This window comes from Myotis daubentonii, chromosome 17 (assembly GCF_963259705.1).
Source record: "Myotis daubentonii chromosome 17, mMyoDau2.1, whole genome shotgun sequence".
Taxonomy (NCBI): Eukaryota; Metazoa; Chordata; class Mammalia; order Chiroptera; family Vespertilionidae; genus Myotis; species Myotis daubentonii.
In genome coordinates this window covers 14562815-14586321 of record NC_081856.1, presented here as the reverse complement: position 1 = coordinate 14586321, position 23507 = coordinate 14562815, and the positions used below count along the sequence as shown (strand labels likewise).

The 23507-nt window shown below is 44.1% G+C and overlaps 1 protein-coding gene across 16 annotated transcripts in view; it reads right to left on the bottom strand.

The window, feature by feature from the left end:
* The window catches only part of STAU2 (staufen double-stranded RNA binding protein 2), a 231358-nt gene extending 208461 nt beyond the window's left edge, over window positions 1–22897 (bottom strand). For 4 of the 16 annotated variants that reach the window (XM_059672862.1, XM_059672863.1, XM_059672866.1 and 1 more), the window contains exons 1-4: window positions 22225–22323; window positions 13945–14010; window positions 12006–12058; window positions 11129–11183 (exon numbers count right to left, since the gene is read on the bottom strand). Coding sequence is in view for 2 of the 16 variants with exons in the window: in XM_059672853.1 (XP_059528836.1) it covers window positions 13945–13962 (18 nt within the window). In the remaining 14 variants the exon portion in view is untranslated. Of the gene's footprint in view, window positions 1–11128; window positions 11184–12005; window positions 12059–13944; window positions 14011–22224; window positions 22374–22776 lie in introns of those variants that run through there. The other 12 variants (XM_059672860.1, XM_059672859.1, XM_059672861.1 and 9 more) reach the window with 10 other exon arrangements.
* Between the last annotated feature and the right edge of the window lie 610 nt (window positions 22898–23507).

The window sequence follows — 23507 nt, the reverse complement described above, 5'->3', positions numbered from 1 at the left end:
CAGTAAGAAAAGTTTTAACAGCACAGGCTTGAAGTCTATTAAAGGAAAGTGCTAACTAATAACATGGTATTAAATTTATATTCCACTAATTTTGACTTTCTGCTTCATAAAAATAACATGCACCCAATAAAACATTTCAATGTGTGAATGAAGTTTTGGCATGAAGGGTATGCAAAGCACCTGCAAGACCTCACTTTGATAAAACTTTATAGCTAAACTGCAACTGTTTCAAGTTGGAAAATTTGAAAATAATTAATCCTGGTTGAAATTGTTTGTTTTACAAAATGATTAAAACTGTAAATAGCTGTTCCTCTATTTAATCAGAAATCTCATTAGTCTTAACTACTTGACAAAGCTCTTACCAGTGCCATCAAATTTCTTGAAAACACAAAGATGCTGCAGGACCTGTTTCAAAGCTGTTCCTAAATCAGTTATAAAACAGTCACCGGATGCAAAGTACAGCCGAGGGAATATCGTCAGTCATATTGTAACAACTCTGTATGGTGTCAGATGGGCACTACAGTTATGGAGAGATCACTTCGTAAACGATGTCACTGTCTAACCGCTATGTTATACACTTGAAACTAATATAATATTGTATGTCAACTGTAATTGGGGAAGAAAAAAAAAAGGCGGGCCCTAAGTGTAATGCCTACAATCTTTGAGTTTTCAAATGAAGCTACAGTGGGATTTCAATACTGCTAGAAGAGTGTGGCCTTGCCAGCATTTGGTATGGTCATTTGGACTTTAGTAAAGTCTTCTTCACTTTAGCCATTCGAACAGGTGCATTCCCATTGCGGTTGTAATTGGTATTTCCCTAATGACTAATGAGGTTGAACATATTTTCATTTTTATATGCTATCTATATATGTCCTGTAGTGAAGTGTCTATCTGAATATTTTACCCATTTTAATTGGGTAATTTCTTTTCCTTATTGTTTTATTTGAAGTTCTTTATATATTCTAAATACAAGTAGTACTAGTATTAATCAGGTATACGTTTGGCAAAGATTTTTTCTCAGTGTGTGGCATCTCCTTTTTATTCTCTTAGCAGTGTCTTTTGAAAAACAGACTTTAATAATGTCTAATTACTCAATTTGTTCATTTACAGATTGTGCTTTAGGTGTTGTAAGTAGGAAATAATTGCCTAGTTAAGATCGCAAAGATTTTCTCCTGTTTTCTTCTAGCAGCTTTACAATTTGAGGTGCATATTTAGGTCTCTGAGCCATTTTAAATTAATTTTTATACACAGTGCAAGGTATGTATTCAATTTTATTTTTTGCATATCGATACGCAAGTTTGAGTACTATTTGTGAAAAAGGCTATATATTTTTTTTCACTATATTGTTTAATGGCTGGTCAAAATCAATTACCTATATATAAGTGGGTTTATTTCTGGACTACCTACCTCCTGTTTCATTAGCCTAGTTGTCATTTTTATGCCAATGCTACTTTTACTGCAATTTTATAATAATTATTGAAATTAAGTAGTGTTGCCCCCCACCCAACACTGTTCTTGGATGTTGTGGCTATTCTAAGTTCTTGCATTTCACCATGAATTTTTTTTTTTTAAAGATGGAACTTTTTTTTGTAAATATATTTTTATTGATTTCAGAGGAAGGGAGGGGGAGAGAGACAGAAACATCAATGATGGATGAGAGAGAATCATCGATCGGCTGCCTCCTGCACACCTCCTACTGGGATAGAGACTGCAACCCAGACATGTGCCCTTGACCAGAATCGAACCCGGGACCCTTCAGTCTGCAGGCCAATGCTCTATCCACTGAGCCAAACTGGCTAGGGCAACATGAATTTTATTTTAAGCAAAAATGCCTGCAAGGCTCTGGCTGTTGTGGCTCAGTTGGCTGGGCACTGTCCCGGGCACCCATGGGTTGCTAATTCCCAGTCAGGCACATGCCTGGGCTGTGGGCTTGGTCCCTGGTAGGGTGTGTGCAGGAGGCAGCCTATCAATGTGTTCTCACATCGATGTTTCTCTCTTCTCCCTCCATCTCTAAAAGTCTATGAACTATTTTTTAAAAAAAAAAAAAAAAATGCCTGCAAGGATTAGAGTAAAATTTTCTTTAATCTGTACATTAATTTTGTAAAAATCAACATTTTAACAAAGTTGAGTCTTCCAACCAATGTACAGAATACAGAGTCTATTCCCATTACTGAAATAATGATACGTCAATCATAGTTGTGTTCTATCATCACCACAGTGAACTGGTAAATCCTGAACTATTGCTTCTAGAGGGAATACAGTGTCAGGTTCCTACAAGCCTCTGATTATAACATTTTTGACAATTAATCAACACATAACCTTGTTTTATGGGTGTTTCTAGTTAAGGACACATTACTTAATATATGTTATTGGTTTATTAACATTGAACTCACAGCCAACCAGCACTGTAACTCTTAACTGAAAAGAGCTAATCTAAATACATGTATGGAGAAGGCACATCTCAACATTCTTATGCTTAGGAAATGCAAAAAATGTGGCACTAAGTAGACCAAGAAAAGGACACATGTACAGATGATAGCTGAAACGAGAGAGCAGAGTTCACCATGTTCAACTTCAGTTCACACTGAACACTTCAGGTGACTCAAATTTTTCACCACTCTGCATGTGTTAGCTCTTTGGTCAGAAGCAGTGTTGTATGGAATACCAAGACTACAACTAACGTGTCCGTGGATGTGGTGGTCAAAGAAGGCAAATCCATGTACAGGGTACACAGATTGCTGGTCCCTCATGATGGAAGAGGTTCATGCAATCAACCTGTCACTAGGTGGCTAGTTCCTATGGGAATCGTGTCACATCAGGAATTCTCTGCAAGCTGGGCCCTCAACCACCATTAAGCTAAATGGGTCTTGATGAGAGGAAGTCTATGTTGTTGAGTCCATTTATAACCTCTAACTTGATTACCAAGCCATTTTGTATGTGAGCCTGTTGAGCAAGAAAGGATAGGATTGCTGGAGAAAGGAAATGACTGACATCTATAAAGCAAGTCATCTGGTCCATCTATTTACTGAGAGTCTCTATTGAAGTAGGTATCTTTAGGGGAAATACTTGAATAGAATACAAATATTCTCTTCTGTACACACTGTTAAAGGCCCATCCATGTACCTTCTCCCCCAGACCTCCTTTTTACCAATCCTCCAGTCCTGATCACATAGCCAAACCATCCATCCGAATATGTGTACATCCATATTTGTCAACTTCTATCTCCATCTAGATAGACAACCATATGTACAGTTGTGCCTCATTATTCGTGGGGGATTGGTTCCAGGATGCCCCTCAAATACAAAAATCCATGGATGCTCAAGTCCTTATATGAAATGGCACAGTATTTGCATATAATCTACACACATTCTCTTGTTTGCTTTAAATCATCGCTATATACTTGTAACACCTAATACAAGGTAAATGCTATGTAAATAGTTGTTGTACTGTATTGTTTAGGAAATAATGGCAAGAAAAAAGTTTACCTGTTCAGCATAGATGCAACCATCATAGGCCCAATTACACAGTGCACGTCAATAACAATGTAACTTTTTTTCCCCCCAAATATTTTGGAGCCAGTTGGTTGAATCCGTAGGTGTGAAACCTGCAGATATGAAGGGCCGACTGTACTGTTCAGTGAAAGGTTCTGCCTTCTCCAATGTCTTTCGGGGCCTCCCTATAGTGCTCATCCATTTCCCGTTGGTAGCAAGCTGAGCTTTTTCTTCCTCCACCAACTGATCATAGGGCAGTGATGGCGAACCTTTTGAGCTCGGCGTGTTAGCATTTTGAAAAACCCTAACTTAACTCTGGTGCCATGTCACTATAGAAATTTTTTGATATTTGCAACCATAGTAAAACAAAGACTTATATTTTGATATTTATTTTATATATTTCAATGCCATTTAACAAAGAAAAATGAGTTTGCGTGTCACCCCTGACACGTGTGCCATAGGTTCGCCATCGCTGTCCTAGGGCATTTGCCATGAGGCCTTAGGTACTGACCGAGGAAGAGGTGGCAATGCGGCAGGAAGAGGTGACAGTCTGAGCGGGTTCACTCTCACCTGATGACAGATGCTACAGTACATACCTAGCTTTATGGCTGGATGGATCAGGTGACACCTCGCTCATGATGGGCAGCTCAGGCTGCATTCACTTGGGGTCTCCAGGGTCAGGTGTTCAGTCTCCACCAGGGCCCAGGAGCAAGCCAGACACTGAGCGGAGTTAAGTCCACCATCACCATGCCTGGCCACCACTGTGACCGTTGGTAAGTATACCCTCAGGCCCAGGGTATCACTCCACACCCTGGGTAGTTTTAGGGTGACAGGGTACCCTCCCTTCTGTACCACAGGACAGCACAACACAGCCCAGAGACTTGCAGGGCCGCCTCTAACTCCTGGCTTATTACATATCAGTCCACAAGGCCTCGAAAGGCCCCTTTTGGGGTACATGCTCACCAACTGGGAGAAATTTGACCAAGTCCCTCAAAAAAGAGGCTAATCTTTTGCAACGTGGCCTGGCCCCAGTATAAACTGGGCAATGAAGATGTTTGGACAGTTAATGGCACCATTAATTTTAATACCATCTTACAACTAGACCTATTTTGCAAGTCCCAAGGAAATAGATGGAGGTTCCATATATCCAAGCCTTTATGGCCCTCAGAGATGACCCTAAGCTATGTACTACCTGTAAACCAGAAAAAATGTACCTTATTTTGATATTTTTTGTCCCATCTGTTTTTTTCCTTTTTCATCTTTACCTACCTTTTTTTGAACCATTATTTTTTAGTATTCAATTTTATGTCCCTTATGGGCTTATAATTTATTTTTCTTTGTTTTGTTTTAGAGCAATGGCTCTAAAATATACACAGCCTACCTTCAAATAAATATTACACCACTGCATATGTGGCGTAAGCCCTAACCATGTATACGTCCCTTTCCCATGCCCCATTCTTCATGCTACTGACATCAGTCTATTTATGTATGTTATACACTTCCAATTAACTGTTATCTTTATTTTGAATCATCAATTATCTTTTGAAAGGTTAAAAACTAAGAAAATGTCTTTTATATTTACCATGTATTATATAATTTCCTGCACTCTTCGTTGCTTTTCAAAGATCCAAATTTCCATCTGTTATTATTTTTCTTTGCCTAAAGAACTTCTTTAAGACCTTGTGCAGTGCGAGTCTGATAAAAGTGAATTTCCTCAGATTTTGCTTCTCTCAAAAGTCACTGCCTTTGCCTATCATATATCTGATAAGGGATTAATACACGGAATATATAAAGAACACTTATGTCTCAACAACAAAAATATACCAATCAGCCCGGCTGATGTTGCTCAATGGTTGAGCATCAACCTATGAACCAGGAGGTCATGGTTTAAATCACAGTCAGGGCACATGCCTGCCTGGGTTGCGGGCTCGATCCCCAATAGGGAACGTGCAGGAGGCAGCTGATCAATGACTCTCTCTCATCACTGATGTTTCTTTTTTTTCTTTTTTTTTAAATATATTTTACTGATCTTTTTACAGAGAGGAAGGGAGAGGGATAGAGAGTTAGAAACATCAATGAGAGAGAGACATCGATCAGCCACCTCCTGCACACCCCCCACTGGGGATGTGCCCACAACCAAGGTACATGCCCTTGACTGGAATCTAACCTGGGACCCTTCAGTCCGCAGGCCGACGCTCTATCCACTGAGCCAAACCGGTCAGGGCTCATCATTGATATTTCTATCTCTCTCTCCCTCTTCCTTCCTCTCTGAAATCAATAAAAAGATATTTTAAAAAAAGAAAAATATACCAATCAAAAAATGTGTAATGAACTTGAATAGACAATTCTTCAAAGATGGCATAGAAGTGACCAACATATGAAAATATACGCACCATCACTAATCATCAGAGAAATGCAAATCAAAATTACAATGAGATGCCACTTCGCACCCATTAAAATGACCATTAGCAAAAAAACAGAAATTAAGTATTGGTGAGGATGTGGGAAGTTGAAGCCCTGGTTCATTACTAGTGGGAATGTGAAATAGTGCAGTCATTATGAAAAACAGTAATTAAACATAGAATTGCCATAAGATTCAGCAATTTAACTTCTGGGTACATACCCAGAATAACTAAGAGCAGAAACTTGAATAGATATTTGCACCCCATGTTCACAACAGCCAAAAGGTGGAAGCCACCCAAGTGTCCTCCCATGGATGAATGGCTAAATAAAATGGGTATGTACATAAAATAGAACATTATTCAGCATTAAAAAATAAATTCTAACACAAGCTACACCATGGATGAACCTTGAGGACATTACACAAAGTAAAATAAGCCAGTCTCAAAAGCACAAATACTGTATGATTCCACTTAGAAAAAAAATGTTTTTTCTCATAGTGTCTTTGTTTGGCTTTGGTATCAGAGAAATGCTGGTCTCAGAATAAGTTAGTATTCTCTCCTCTCCTATTTTTCTGAAGAGTCTGAGGAGGATTGGTGTTAATTCTTCTTTAAATGTTTGGTAGAATTCACCAGTGAAGCCATCTGGTCCTGGACCTTTTTTTTTTTTTTTTTTTTTTTTGGTTTAGGAGAGATTTTTTTTCTATTATTGATTCAATCTGTTCATGTTTTCTATTTTTTTTCTTGAGTCAGTTTCAATAATCAGTATTTCTAGGAATTATTCCATTTCATGTAGGTTATACAATTTTTTTCCTCTATTTATTCATACTATTCTCTTAGAATCATTTTTATTTCTTTAAGGTCAATAGTAATATCCTCACTTTCATTTCTGATTTTAGTTATTTGCATTTTTGTTGTTTTTTTCCTTTGCCAGTCTAGCTAAAACTTTGTTAATTTTGTTGATCTTTTCAAAGAAACTTGTGGTTTTGCTGATTCTCCATATTGTTTCCTATTCTGTATTTTATTTATCTCCACTTAATCTTTATTATTTCCTTTTTTTGTTAGTGTTAGATCTAATATGCTCCTCTTTTCTAGTTTCCTTAAGGTGAAAAGTTAGGTTATATGTTTCAGAGCTTTCTTCTTCTTTTATGTCAGTAATTTTCAACCCATGTGCCATGGCTCACTGGTGTGCCACAAGAATTTGTAAAACATGCAATACCTGACTACTTAGTCAGGGGCACTGACCTCTTTTCCTTTAGATTAACAAATAAAAAAATGCCAACAGCCAACCTAACAATAGCCGTCTGATGTGAACTCCCTGTCTTAAACCATAAATATATAGGTCAGATAATAGACTTGCATCTTATTGGTCACGTTGCATAAGATTGCATCTGATTGGTTAATTTTTGGTACCAGAAATCCTTATGTACAAGTGTAGGCACCTGATTTTTTTTAAAGTCACTTTGTTTTTTTTGTTGTTATTGTTTCGTTTGGTCGTTTTATAATTGTAATCAATGAGTGTGCTTGTGAATTTAGTTTGGTGTACTTCCAGAACTGTTGGTATCTTTCTTAATATATTTTTATTGATTTCCAGAGAGGGAGAGATAGAAACATCAATGATGAAAGAAAATCACTGACTGACTGCCTCTTGCACAACCCTCACTAGGGATCGAGCTGTAACCCAGGCATGTGCCCTGACTGGAAATCAAACCATGACCTCTTGGTTCATAGGTTGACACTCAACCTCTGAGCAACATCAGCCAGGCTTAAAAATTCACTTTGGAATAAAAAGTGTAGCCGAAACTGGTTTGGCTCAGTAGATAGAGCATCGGCCTGCAGACTGAGAGGCCCCAGGTTCGATTCCGGTCAGGGGCATGTACCTTGGTTGCGGGTACATCCCCAGTGGGAGGTGTGCAGGAGGCAGCTGATCGATGTTTCTCTCTCATTGATGTTTCTGACTCTCTGTCTCTCTCCCTTCCTCTCTGTAAAAAATCAATAAAATATATTTTTAAAAAAAGTGTAGGTAGTTACTATTATTTTTTATTTTTGTAAATCAATCAAAATTATACCCTTTTTTGGTCAGATCAACAAAAAAATGTATTTTTTTGGTGTGCCACAGAATTTTAGGAATTAGTTTATGGGTGCCATGGGATGAAAAAGGTTGAAATCGCTGCTTTATGTGTTTACTGCTATAAATTTCCCGCTGCTTTCACTGCACCTCACAAGTTATGGTATATAGTGTTTTCATTTTCATTCGTCTCTAATGATTCTCTCATTTCACCTGTGATTTCTTCTTTGATCTGTTGGTTATTTAAGAGTCCTTGCCCTAGCCAGCTGCTCAGTGGTTAGAGCGTCAGCCTGCAGACTGGAGGTTTGATTCCAGTCAAGGGCACGTACCTTGGTTGCAGGCTCACTCGGACCTCAGAGCTGGTAGGGGCATGAGCGGGAGGCCAACCAAGCAATGTGTCTCTCTCTCTCCTGCTCCCTTCCACTGCCTCTAAAAATCAATGGAAAAATATCCTCAGTGAGGATTAACAATAACAACAAAATGTATGGAAACTTGTTTGTGGCTCAACAAAACCTGGAGAGTCTTATGTTCACCTGCGAATGTGTATTCTGCTTTGCTGGGTGTTTTGTACATATTTACTAGGTCTGATTGGTTTTTATTTTGTTCGAGTCCCCTGTTTCCTTGCTGACCTTCTGCCTAAATGTTCTGTCCCTTATTACGGCTGAGGCAAGCATTTTAGTGTTTGACTGGATGACAAAAAGCCTGAATTTTACATCGTTGGGTTCTGACGTGGGTTGTATGCCTCTAAATAGTGCCGGACTTTGTTCTTGTGCACAATTAAGTTACTTGGGATTACTTGGAGCCTCCTGAGGACTCTCCCCAATGCCCCATGTATCACAAGGTATTTACACTCTGGACAGTGGAGACACAAACTATCCCCAGCATTCCGTGAGCTCTGGAGATTGTTTCCTTACTGTTTTTCAGTAGTTCTTTCCCTGCCTTTGCGGAGGTCCTGTCACCATCTATGGATCAAAACTCAGCCAAAGACGGAAGGGGAGCCCTCTGCAGATCTCCAGAATGCACGCACGCTGGCCTGCACGCCTCTACTGCAATATGCACTCCGTCCGCCTGCCCCACCCAGCTCCCTGCTCTCTGGTCCTCTGCCCTGCAATTCTTGGTCTTCCCGAACTCTTCCCCGTGTTTTAGCTCCTGAAGCCTGGGCTCGGCTCCCGTCCCTCCTCCCTGCATCGCAGCCTACGAACAGCCTCATGGCCCTCCCTGAGCTGCAACAGAAGGGCTGCTCCCATTCGCTCCCATTCTCAGGGATCACAGGCCGCTGCCACCTGTCATTCAGTGTCTAAAAGCCACTGTTTACATACTGGCTTGTTTGTAAAGGAAGGGTATGTGCTATCGCTGCCTAACAACCCTCCCCTGACAGCTTCTGAGGTTCCGCAATCACGGAGAAGCCTCGCTGGGTGGTTCTGGCTCAGGATCTCTCGTGAGGTTGCAGTCAGGGGTCAGGGGGTCAGGGGCCAGGGCTGGGAGCCTAAAAGGGCGGGAGATCTGCTTCACAGAAGGCCCCTCAGCGCCTTGTCAGCGGTTGGCAGGAGGCCACGTGGGCCTCTCCACTGGGCTCTTCCCAACATGGCAGCTCACACTCTCAGAGAAGCTGGCTATTTTTCAGTCCCCTAAGTGCAGGCTGCTTCCTGTGGCTTCAACAGAGATGGGCGGACTGTGGATCCTACTCCACAACCAGACTTGGAGAGAAAAATGACTCAGAGTGAGTAGCAGCAGGTTGTAAGAGAAAACAATAGAGTTCCTGCGCCTGTGGCAGGAAAGGGGAGGGGAGCAGCAGCTGACTGGTCTCAGGAAAGGGTCAAGCTCCATTCCCCCAAACCGACCAACCTGAACGCCCACCTTTCCCCCCATCTCCAGAGCCAGACAGCAATAGCGACAGCGACGTGCACACGGTGACAACATACTAACTCCAAGCACAGCAGCAACAGTCCCACGACCAGCACGAAGCATTTGCCTTTGTCACCTCAGCACAAGCCTGCGAGATGGGAATCATTAGCCCGACACTCCAGGCCTGTTTCCTGAGGCCCTTAAGGGCCTACACGCTTTACAGTGCTTTACAGTGCATCTTGGTGCCGCTTTATTCTCCCAGCGTAGCCCCGGGCTCCCTCCGCCCTGCAGGGGCACTAAAATTCCGCTCCGCTCATCAGGCCTGAGCGCTTCCTCTTAGAGTCTATGTTCCCAGCACCTACTACCAAACCTCTTTAAAAAAAACACTAAAAAAAAAGTAAAAACCCACACATTTAGACCTCTTTTATTTATTTTAACTTTTAGCTTTTTTTTTTAGATCAGACCTCTGTGAATTCTCTGCTCAGGGCTTTCCCGATGCCACAGCTGCCTAATATAGACTCCCCGACCCTTCAGACAGCCGCCCTGTCAAGTGTGCCTCACCAACTAATCCCCAAAAATGCGCCCCACGTCAGCCACTCAATTTAACATATTATTTCACAGCACATGTGCCTTCTTCATTTATATTTGCTACAACTTCATGTTAAGATGGGTTTCCTCTCCCCCAGGGACTTACAATTAATCATCAGGGAGAAAGGCCAAAACTATACCAAACTCCTACATAGGTTTTCATTAGTTAATTATGGAATAATAAATTAAGAAATATATAAGGCAATGGTTATAAATAGTAGCTCACAAAATTCTCAAGGGGGTATAATCAAAAGAATTTTATTTACAAAGAAAAAGAAAAACATAGCAGTGGACACAAATAAGCAATTCACAAAAGACAAAACCAAAAGAGCCAATATATGCAAATCATAGGAATGCAAATTAAAGTAACACTTTTTGTCAGACAAATTGGCCAACATTGAAAATGTGTCAAGGATGTAAGGAAACAGGCATTCTAATAAACTTTTAATAAATGAGATTTTGTATTTTTAGTATTTTTGCATTAAGTATCTTTAAAATCTACATACCCCTTTGACTAGTATTTCTATTTCTAATACTTAATTACAAGAAAATAATGGAACAAGGAATACAGATGTAAAATTACATGGCACTAATTATAATATACAATCTGTCCAACAATAAGGGTTTGACTAAATAAATTTTAGTACCTCCAAACTATGATTAAGAATTCACTTCAGAATATTAGGTGCTGTATACACATATTTTTTAAAACAACATATATTCACACAAAAACATACCTGCGTAGAAAAATATCTAGAAGTATACACCCCAAAATATTAGCAGTGATAATCTCTGTAAAAGAATAGTGGAATTATTTGTGACTTTTTTTTTTCTCTTTGCTTATTTGCGCCACTTAACTTTTCTACATGAGTTGCACATGGATCACAACACACACTCCAGACAAAAGTCAAATTGAGGAGCACAAATTTAAAGGAAAAGTGTCATTATTCTAACAGAACATGATCATTCCCAAATGCCTAGTAAGAATAATATCAGGCAGGGTTAATTTTTTTTTTTTTAAGTCAAATAGCTTAGTATTCAATAGCCTACGTTTTAATTAGTACCAGAAACACACCCAGGAGGTTTTGTTAGTGCTCTTCAGGCATTTTAAGACAACAAAAGGACCTCCCAAATAAAAATTGAGTCCTAATCCTAAAGACAGTGCTGAGATCACATAATAAAAACCTCCACTGCTCCGAGTGGAAGGTCGGCCTCCATCGCCTTTTGTTACATTATCTCGAGAATCCTCCTCTGCAGGGAGAGCGGTCACCGTGAAAACGAGCAAACATAAAATCACCCAGAAGTTGAAGAATCCAGTGTAAGAGAAAGCCTTCTCTATAGCTTCCGCAATCCAAATGAGGGTAACTCTTCCCTCAGGCTCGAACATTTTGGGGGACAACACTTAGTCGACAGCAAGAGAGGCTCCTGAAGTGAGTCCGCAATACATGTCTATGACAAGCAAAGCGCGCACAGCCGCAGGCAATGGGGACGACCTCTAGCCAAAACCCAGGGACCCGCGGTGGCCATGCAGACGGTCGCCTGGGAACCACTCCACGTGCCTGACTCAACATGACCAGCAGCACGGACAGTTAGTAAATCCTGAGTGGGACTCACCTATGGGCGCTACTTTTCAGTGATGTTGACTGGCACAAAATGATCAATTCCATCTGTGTGCAGCAGAATATAAAACAAATTATTCTAATCGGACCCTATCATTAATGGCAGGTGTCCACACGGTCATCTAGAGGCAACTTCACACGGACAGCAGTTTGCCGGCCATGTCTCAGCAGCTCTGTGAACGCATGCAGTAGGGATTCACCGCCCTAAGCACAGTGCAGCTCTGAAATGCCTTTCACCGGTATCAGTGATGGCTTGGATGAAAGCAGTATTTATTGCACGAGAAAATTTTCCAATGCCAGGATAAAATCAAAGAACAGCTTTGCAGAAGGGAGAGATTTTACATTAATGGCATGTGTGTAAAGCAAGCATCATCTAGCCCCAAACGGACAACACCATTATGTGGTTGCTGTTAAAAAGAATGCAGATACCCTGGCTTTCATCACAACCCTTGCACCATTCATCCACTCATTCAGCAAATAGATGAATACTATCCCCAACAAGAACTACTAGGACCTGAGATGCAAGAGTAAGCAAGCAAGGTCACTACCTCCAGGGAGCATTTGGCTACAGAATATCTAATAAACAGACATTAAACAACTAATGACATATTTAAATGTCAAGGAAATGTCAGGATGTCATTCAATAGAAGGGCAGGCAAGGTGCCGGGAGAGCAAATACTAGGCCGATGGGAGAGGCCGCGCGCAGGGGAACAGCGAGGTCAGGCAGAGGTGCTCTCGCGGAGTCCCCGTGGTGGGAATGACCCTGCCCCGTGAAGGAACTGAAACAGCCCGGGAGAACTGAAACAGTGAGACTGTTTCCTGGGCACGTGCTAAATCTGAGATGTATAAAGACATCCAGGTTAAGAGATCAGGCTGGTCACTGCTATGTGACTCTGGAGCTCAGAGAACAGGTCGAGACCAGGAGTCAACTTGGAAGTCATTAGGGACGGCGTGTGGTGCACAGGAACTGGGCATGTCCTGGGCAAGGTAAGCAGGTGGGGTGGGGGGTGGGGGTGGGGGGTGGGGAGGTGACTTGCATTACTTCCTCAAATCGCACACAAAAAATTACTTTTGCAATCGAATTTTGCCATCTAGCCCAGCTGGTGTGGCTGAGGGGTTGAGCATTGACCTATGAACCACGAGATCATGGTTCGATTCCCAGTTAGGGCATATGCCCAGGTTGCAGGCTTGATTCCCATTGTGGGGCATGCAGGAAGCCGCCAATCAATGATTCTCATCATTGATATTTCTATCTCTCTCCCTCTCCCTTCCTCTCTGAAATCAATAAAAATATTTTTTAAAGAAAAAAAAAATTTTGCCATCAAAACTTCTCTCTTGATTTGCAAACGTGAAATAAAGTGCTTTCTAATACTACAGTTACGATACAATGCCCGATTTGTTCAGAAAGGATAAGATTAAGGGTATGAAGTTCTTGGAGAAATGCCAAGACCCAAGAAAACTATTTCTTTCAGTGAATCTGAGGCACCCTAAGCTGTCATTTATTTAGCAGAGCACTTCCTTCTCGCCTTTTCCAGTGCCCTAGACAGAAGCCTTTTTTTAACACACCGATACGACCACTTCACAAGATTTGCCACTAGAAGTGCTTGCAGTCCGCAGAACTGCCACCGACGGAAGACGGATCGCAATGGGCAGCATTCTGAACACGCCAGCAGGTCCTGGAGGGACGCGACATCAAAAGGAACCAGCCAGCGGCCGAGCCCGCTCAGCGCTCCTGAAAGTTATCGCCACTCAGGATTACCGCCGTAATCCTCCAACAGCCTGCCCTGCACAGCCGCCTGCGAAGAAGAGCTAGCGTGTAACTGCTCTATGAAGCGGTGGTCAGGTTATGGTTACAGAAAAGCCAGGTAGAAACGTGCCACGGGGTCTATGGCCCAAGCACCACATTAGTATGACAGGCCTCAACACCAACTCACCTGGTTGATTTGAAGCATGTTAAAGCAATATGGACCCAACTGCTGGATCCCTCACGGCTCCAAAATCTGGAAAATGGAAACGGAGAAATGAAGTTGAGCTTATCTGGTGACTCCAAGGATTAGCACTTGTAACACACACCCCTGATCAAAATCAGATGTAAAATGGAGAACTTTCTAGGTCGATAAACATGTTCTCTACCTGCAACGCCCAGTCCGGTAGCCTCTAGCCCAGCCGTGGGTTTGCCCACGGGCCGGATCCGGGCCGTTTGGAATGAATAAAACTATTGAAAAAAAAAGACCGTACCCTTTTATGTAATGATGTTTGCTTTGAATTTATATCAGTTCACACAAACACTCCATCCATGCTTTTGTTCCGGCCCTCCGGTCCAGTTTAAGAACCCATTGTGGCCCTCGAGTCAAAAAGTTTGCCCACCCCTGCTCTAGCCACACACAGCTACTGAAGCCCTTGAAATGTGGCTAATGCAACCAAGAAAGCAAATTTTTACTTTTCTTTAATATTAACTGAAATTTACATAAGCACATGTGGCTAGTGGCTACCATTCCGGACAGCGCAAATCTAGGCTGAATAAAGTGCCCCTCCCACCCCCCACCCCCGCCGCCCCTCCCCTGGTTCCAGAGTTCTAAGACAATTCCAGCAAAAGTGAAACTTAAAATGATCTAAAAGTTTATATTTAATATATACTCCCCCATTCTAAATATACTCAGATTAACATTTAATATCCTCTCCCCTTGCTCCAATAAGGTGTTGAGGCTTTGCTCCCATCCCCTAGAAGATAAATTAAGCCTAAAGATGCAACACACACGTATTCTCTTAGTTTGGCACAAGAAAGAGTACACAGTATGGTTACCTACCTGGAGACTTTTGTTTGTGGTTTTATTATCACCATTATAAAAACAGCATGCACATTAAAATTTCACATAAACGGACTGACAGAGGTCACAGGGGAGGGGGAGAGGGGGGACTGGATGAAAGAAAGTGAAGAGATTAGGCAAAGAGCATATACACATAACCCATGGACACGGACAGCAGAGTGGCGAAGGCCGGGGGAGGGGGGCTGGGTGGAGGCAGACATGGGGGAAACGGGGACATCTGTAAGAGTGTCAACAATAAAAAAAAATTTCTCATAAGATTTTCAAAAGGAAAATCACCGATCCTGACACATCCCAGAGTTAGATTCAAATGTGTTTCCTTCTGGATCGGACCTCACCATGGTGGGATTTCTTTTCATGTGGCAAATTTCTTGTACACTTAACTTTAAAATATATTTACCAAAGAAGGACAACAACACCAAACTTATTGGCTCAGTGGTTGAGCGTCAACCTATGAACCAGGAGGTCACGGTTTGATTCCCAGTCAGGGCACATGCCCAGGTTGCAGGCTTGATCCCCAGTACGGGGCATGCAGGAGGCAGCCGATCAATGATTCTCTCTCATCGTTGATGTTTCTATCTCTCTACCCCTTTCCTCTCTGAAATCAATAAAAATATATTTTTAAAAAATAAATTATATACACAGCCCCCCCCCCCAAAAAATTACCTAAAAAGCAGTAAGTTTTGATATACAAAAGTTGTATAATTTATACGTGTGTGTAAATTTTTATGCTGTAAAATTTTAATATTAAACTTTCCCTCAGAAGCCAACGTTCTTGAGACACACATATACGCACAGATACATCATATTCACACACATATATACACACACACGCCTATTATAAATGTGTGTGTACGTTTGCCTATCATTTTTTTGAAATGACAAACCAGGGTCAATTCTAAATGACTTTGGAGGTTTTCAATATATTTCTTACAATAGTGACCTCAGCATTTTATAGCTTACAAGAGAATCATATGTTATAGAAACAGCCCAAGGCCTGAGCAGCCGTGCATTTGAGATCGAGTCCGAGCTCTTCAGGAGGTGACCTTCTGAGCCTTGGTAAATTACTAAGCACTTTGTGTATCTTTGGGTTCTTTTTCTTTCGTATCTTTTTTTTTTTTAAGTCTTTACAAAATAAACTAAAGTCCTTGTAGCTGGCAGCCTCTAACAACTGGACAACAGCCGTTATAACGACATACAGCTGCTCTGTGTCTCTCACCTGTCTGCTCAGAAGGGAGCCAGCTCACAGTGCGAGCTGCCCTGTGGAGAGGCCCACCTGGCAAAGGACTGAGGGAGGCCACCAGCCCTAAAGAAACTGAGGCCTTCCGCCCAGTACCCTCCTGGGAAGTGAATCCTGCCAGGGGCCACAGGAACCAGCTTGGAAGCAAATCTTCCCCCAGTCGAGCTTTCAGCTGAGACTACAGCCCCATGACAGCTTACCTGTACCTCATAGGAGACCTGGGCCACAGGCACCCAGATAAGCTGCACCCAGATTTCTGAGGTAATAAATGTGTTAAGCCCTTAATTTCTGGCGTAGTTTGTTATGCATCAATAAATAAGACAGTTTGGTTCAACTCTAAAATTCTATAACCCTATGGTGTTTCAGGTATTAACTAACATATGTAAGTAGGCCAAAAAAGAATTCCCTGTGCAAAATTAAAAAGTGGCGAATTATAAAACTTAAGCATGTATATTTTATTCAAAAGATGAAATCATTAAAATGTGTGGCATCACTCAAATGATATTAAAATATACCAGCGATAACTAAAAATACAGACCCATCTGATTTTCATTTTTTAATTGGGAACAATTCATTTGGAAGTTAAAATGTAAATGAACTACCAAAAGCATCTCAGTGATTTCATGTGCCGTACTTTCTAGAATGTAACATTATTTGGTAAGCACTCACCCAAGTTGAGAAATCCCATTTTGTTTTTATTTAATGTAAACCTCTACAGCTTACAAATGCTTATCTTTAGAGCCGTATGTCATTCTTTAGTATTCGAATTTGGTACCACTGGTGGCTGATTCCGAGCAGTAGCCACAGTAAGATACAGGGGTACCTTTTTTTTAAAGTTCTAATCTTCTGCTATAAAAAGGTAGTTTTATAAAGAAAAAATGAAAGCATCACCCGATCTGGCCGGGCTCCGTGGATAGAGCACTGGCCCTCGGACTGAAGGGTCCCGGGTTCAATTCCTGTCAAGTACCCGTACGCAGGTTGCAGGCTCGATCCCTGGCCCTGGCTGGGGTATGTGCAGGAGGCAACCAATGGATGTCTCCATGTTTCTCTCTCTGTGTCTCTCCCCCTCCCTTCCACTCTCTCTAAATATCAATGGAAAAATATCCTCAAATGAGAATTTAAAAAAAAAAAAGCCCAGCTGGGTGGCTCAGCATCCACCCAGGAACCAAGAGGTGGTTGTTCCATTCCCAGTCAGATTCTCAGTCAGGGTACAAGCCCAGGTTGCAGGGTTGCAGCTGGATCCCTGGTGGGGGGCGTGTGGGAGGCAGCCAATCAGTGATGTTCCTCTCTCTCATTGATGTTTCTATCTTTCTATCCCTCTCCCTTCCGCTCTCTAAAAATCAATAAAAACATTAAGAAAAGAAAAAAAAAAAAGCACCTATTTGCTTAAAATGGACCTGGCAATTTTAAATATTCTGCAATCCTTTTCTCCACAATAATAATATCAAAATCTGTATACATTAAAACATGAAACTAATATCCATCACAGCACCTGAGAGGTAACTGGGTCACATTCGGAACCTATTCTTTTTCACAAATTCCATTAAATTTACATCAATATAAAATTTGTGATTCACAACTATACTGTGGACAACCCAAAATGCCCACCATGACACATCTTTAACAGTGCACTTCTTCTTGAAAGACACGCCTGGTCTAGTGTCCTATATTTAAAACAATTTGATAAAATATCAAGGCAGTAGATTCCAATTTACAGGTTAAGAAACCTAGCCCCGCCGAAACCGGTTTGGCTCAGTGGATAGAGCGTCGGCCTGCGGACTGAAAGGTCCCAGGTTCGATTCCGGTCAAGGGCATGTACCTGGGTTGCAGGCATATCCCCAGTAGGAGATGTGCAGGAGGCAGCTGATCGATGTTTCTCTCTCATCGATGTTTCTCTCTATCTCTCTCCCCTCCTCTCTGTAAAAAATCAATAAAATATATTTTAAAAAATAAATAAATAAATAAATAAATAAATAAATAAAAAGAAACCTAGCCCCATGCCTCAAAAATGCCCTCCAGGGGTGCCCAGTCAGGCACCTTAGAACAGGCAGTTTCAGATTCCGGCTACTAAATGGAAGCGGGGCGGGCTCCATGGAGAGAGGGCCCTGCTCAGTGCGGGAGGACTTGCTCCCATGAGGACTCTGAAAGGCACTGCTGGTAAAACCCACTGCTTTTGATTCGAATTACACGTGGCTCATCTGGTAAACTGAAAGGCGGGCTTAAATCTCTAAAATCCTCAACAATTAAATACTGCTTTATAAAACAGCAATATTAATCTCCCTATACATTTTTATATCATCATCCATTCCACAGTCCTCCCTTAAATGCCTTCTTTGGACAACTTGGAAAGCAAAAGCATGTCCCATCTCCATCCTTAAGACTCCATACTACTATAACCCTAAATATCAACTCCAAGCTCCTTACTCTAAAAAACGCCTGGGGTCCTTAAAGTGTTTTCAAAATCTTTTTCACTTTCATTTTCCTTTAAAAGTAGGCATCCCCAAAAAACTGCTTTTATGTTTTTAAAAAATGACTAGAATGAATTTTAATATGTCCTAAGAGTCTGTGGAAGATTCTATGTATATAGATGTCTCACTTCATGAACTTTTCCCATAAAAGTCAATAAAAATACCACCAGCCAAGAGGAAAAGGAAACTAGCATTTATCAGACTCCAATTTTAAATGCTGCAGGCCATATTTTGCCATTTTTTTAAATATATTTTATTGATATTTTTATAGAGAGGAAGGGAGAGGAATAGAGAGTTAGAAACATCGATGAGAGAGAAACATCGATCAGCCGCCTCCTGCACATCTCCTACTGGGGATGTGCCCGCAACCCAGGTACATGCCCTTGACCGGAATCGAACCTGGGACCCTTGAGTCCGCAGGCCGATGCTCTATCCACTGAGCCAAACGGGTTTCGGCATATTTTGCCATTTTTTAAATATATTTTTATTGATTTCAGAGAGAAAGGGAGAGGAAGGAACAATGTTTAGAAACATTAATGATGAGAAACAATGATAGAAACGTCAGTTGATCGGCTGCCTCCTGCAGGCCCCCTGCCCGGGGGGTGTGTGGGCTCAAGCCTGCAACCCCAGCGTGTGCTCTGATCAGGTCCCATGACCACCTGGTTCACAGCTCCACACTCGACCACTGAGCACACCGGCTGGGCTATTTTGCCATTTTTGCATTAACTCAATCTTCATCACCTTGGATGTAGGTATTATCCCCATCTTTCCAGAAGTTAGGTTTCTTTCCCATAGTGCATTGCTAGGATTAAAACCCCATATGGTCTGGTTCAAAATCCTCTTCTCTTCGTTATACAATTATAAACAAAGACTAAACCTAAAGTTTTTCCTGTCACAAAGGGCATGGGCTCTAGGGCAACATAATGTCAAGGCTCCTCTACAGAATTTTGGTGACTCATTCAAAATCAAATAATTATACATATATAAGTTATAGTTAATATGGATTCTAGACACTCATCTACTATTTTCTTTAGTACTAAGAGGCAAAAATATACCTATATATGATTTGATCGGACTGTGCATCTCTCTATTCAGCCTAATATCAACCAGTCCAATTTTACAACATCTAGATTTTCCCCTCTTTCTGACCTGTGCACATAAATAATCAGATACCCAGCACAAAAGGAGACAGAGTAATAGGAGTAAAGAGATTAGCTACAAAACAAAACATATTGGCCAATTATTACATCTTCCAGACCTGATCCTAAAACCAGAAAACCACTCAACCTCATTTTGTGTTGCTTATATACTAAAAAGTTTGATGACCACCCTAGCCAGTTTGGCTCAGTGGATAGAACATCGGCGTGAGGACTGAAGGGTCCCAGGTTCAATTCCAGTCAAGGGCACATGTCTGGGCTGCAGGCTTGATCTCCAGTGGGGGGCGTGCAGGAGGCAGCCAATCAATGATTCTCTCTCATCATTGATGTTTCTCTCTCTCCCTCTCTCTTCCTCTCTGAAATCAATAAAGATATATTTTAAAATAAAAATTAAAAGTTTGATGACCATTTTAGGTATTTTTGAAATCCTTACCTTTGCTGAAAACCAGACCAAGCCACTCTTTCCTAGAATTCCATTCCCAGTAAGCTAAGGAAGCTAAAATATGCAAGTTTATGGTTTTCCATGCTGTGTATTTAGGAATAAAGAGCCGTGATGTATGATATTTATTACCCTCATGGTCCAGGAAAAAGATATTGTGTGTGTGTGTGCCATAGAGAGATCAAGTGATAAACTGTAAAACAGTAACAAGTGCATCTGAGTAAAGGTTACATAAGTGTTCTTTGTACTATGCTTGCTACTTGAAATTATTTCCAAATAAAAAGCTAAAACTTAAAATTACATGGCATTCTATCTGAAGTTAGCCATGCATATTTAGATTATACAGCAACATTTTTACAAATACAAAGCAAGAGTTCTTAAGGAAAAATAATATTTTTTTTTTGAGGACATATGCACCATATCCTACCAACTAATGTTCTTTCAGGAATAAATTTCAAACGACACTGCCATGTAATGAAACGTGGCAACGGGGACTGGAGTTGAAACCCTAGCAGGGAAAGAAAAAAACACACACCCCCCATAGTTTGGCCTAAGTGCTTCAAAAATGTAATACAGGCCTGCTGCAAAATGCAGCAAATCGACAATTCCAGGGACATGTGATCTCTCTAGTTTGGAGAAAATACAGACAAACTGAAAAACTTGTCGGATGACGAAACAATCGAGATGCGGAATGTTTTGGTTTTGATGGTTTTATTAAATATGCCCCCCCTCCACTGCAGCTCAATTAAAGTATATTTGAACCATCTTACGAGGAAGGACAGAGAAGACCTCTCCTCCAGGAGAAATGCTGCAATCTGTTCCCCCACGAGGTTACTATTATCCTGCCTGCCCATCGCAATTCTGCTTTCAAGTGTTTACCAGGGTTTTTCTTAAAACGTAAGGATGCATGGGAAGAGAAGGCAAAGGTTTTGCTTGGCCAAAGTGCAACAAAATCGCGAAAGCAAACATTCAAAATCAAGGTTTTCAGCTCACAGTGAACTACCTTTCCAGGATCCTCTCTCCTTCCCGCAGGAACCACCCACTTGAAAATCCTTCCGTACATTCTCCTAATGGAACGGTCCCTCCCCGCTCAAGGAGTTCTTAACCTTTCGGGGGGTGGGGGTGGGGGTCGAGGGCGTCGGGGGCTTTGCAAACAGGATTCATCACAAATGCAAACGCCTGCACAGATCTGCGGGGACGTGCAGAGCCCCGAGGCCACGGCCCCCGCCCCCTCGCCAAGACTCGCAGCCCCGCGGCTCCCCGGCAGCCTCTGCAGAACCCCCACCCCAGCCCCGCTCCCCGGAGGGGCCGGCGGCGCTGCCCACACACGGAGCAGAGCACTCGGTAACTGATCTTTGTCTGTTCGCCCGACTCCCTTCGCCAGGCAAGGTCACTAGCCGCCAGCCACCCCTGTCCGCCCGGCCGGCATCGCGGCGGCGGCCCGCAGGAGCCCGGGCAGAACTTGCCCGTCACAGGCTCTATTTGTCCCCTCGGCCCCACCTCCCTGCCCGTGACGGCGCGTTACGTCTGCACCGCTTGCCCATTTTACAGAAGGCGCTCCCCGCCCCCGGAGCCCCCGCCCCGCCCTCCCGCGGCGCCCCCCGGCCCGCTCCCCGCAGACCCTCCCTCCCCTCCCCCCTCCCCTCCCTTCCCCTCCCTCTCCACCGCTGCACCCGCCGCCCCTCTTCCCGCCGCTCCCACCGGCCCCCACCACCCCACCTTCCAGCGCCCTCCGGGCAGCTCCAGCCCCCCACGACCCCCACCCCCGCGCCCCACTTGTGCCGGCCTCCCAGCCTCCTCCCGGCTCCTCCCCTCCCGACACCTGTGTCGTCCCACCTCCTCCACGCACCCCCCCCATTCATTCGCCCCCTCCCCGGCGCCCCTGCCCCCACCGGCCTCCTCCCCTCCCCCTCCCGCCAGGAGCCCGCCGAGGGGGAGGCGCGGGGCAGGGGAGGCCGCGGAGGGGCCGGGTCCCCGGGGCTCGCCGCGCGCCGCGGACCTGCGGGACTCCCCGGCGCCCTCGGTCTCCGCCGCCCGCGGGGCGGAAGCCGCGGCCTCCGGGGCGCCCCCCGGCCGGGGATTTACCTTCTGGCCGGCGACACTGGGCGGACGGCTCCCACATTGGCACACGCTCCAAAGAACTGACCCCGCTCGGCCGCCGCCGCCGCCGGCTTCCACCCCTCGGGCTCCCCGCCCCCAGCCTCCGCCCGCCTCCCCGGCGCTCCCGCCGCGCCCTCCCGGGCCCGCGCCGCGCGCCCCCGCCCCGCGCGCGCCCGGCCGGCCCTCCCCGCCTCCCCGCCCGGCGCCCGGCGCGGCCATTGTTCGCGGCGCCGCTCCCGCCCCCTGGCGGCCGTCCGGGCCCGCAGCGGCGGCCGTACCCGGGGGCTGCGGTGCCGGCGCCCGCCGGCTGGGCCCGGGCGCTAGGGACCGTCCCCGGGGCCTGGGGAGGGAGGGCGGCGAGTGCATGGGGAGCGCACCCCGTCCGCAGGCTCCCGGTCCCCGGCCCGCCCCGAGCACGCGCTGCAAAGGGTGGGCCTGGGGCAGCCGCCGGCACACCTGCGCGGGCAGCCGCCTCCCCGGCCCGGGGGACACTCGGCTCTTTCCAGACGGCGGTCGGCGCCCAGTGCCCGCCCGTACCTTCCCCAGGCTCGCCGGCTGCCCCGCTCTGCTCAGCCGGGGACGCGCGACCATCCCGCGTGTGCTCCGGCCGCCGCTGTGCGCCGCTGTGGGATGCACGGTTAGCGGATCAGGCACCTTCCCCGTCTGGGGGGGCGGGGGAAGGGGGAGGGGACGTGGCGGGGGGACGTGGAGGGGTGTAGTGCCACTGTCTCCTCCAGAAAACACCAATGATGAGTAATCACCTGTTCTCCAAGATCAGCAACGCGGCCACACATCCTCCTCGACCAAAAAAGAAAAAAAAAATCGTAGTTGGTCACATGAAAAAGAAATCCTTGGAACCGAAAATGAGGACCATTTTACAACAGTGCCCTAAATCCTAGATTGTTGAAGCCAGAGTGCCAGAAAACTCAAATTACTTTCTGATTCGTCCTGGTTTTGATGTGGGTTTCTGGTGGCCAGATAACCCCAGTTCAGCCCCCCCCCCCCAAATTCCACACTTCATTTAATAAGCGGCACCAAAAATAATCTGACAATAAAGTCCAAAAATATAAATATCCCGTGTTTTCACCAACGCATCCATTGGCATTGTTATTCCCAGCATTCCTGCCCAACACCAGTTCCCCTGAGAAGTGTCTACCAGGCCTGTGATTTCAGCGCTCACTGAAAACCAATGGGAGTCTTATCTCCAACTGGGAGACAGTGCAGCCTGTGGTTAAAAGCAAGAGCACCAATCGTAGATAACCAGGCCT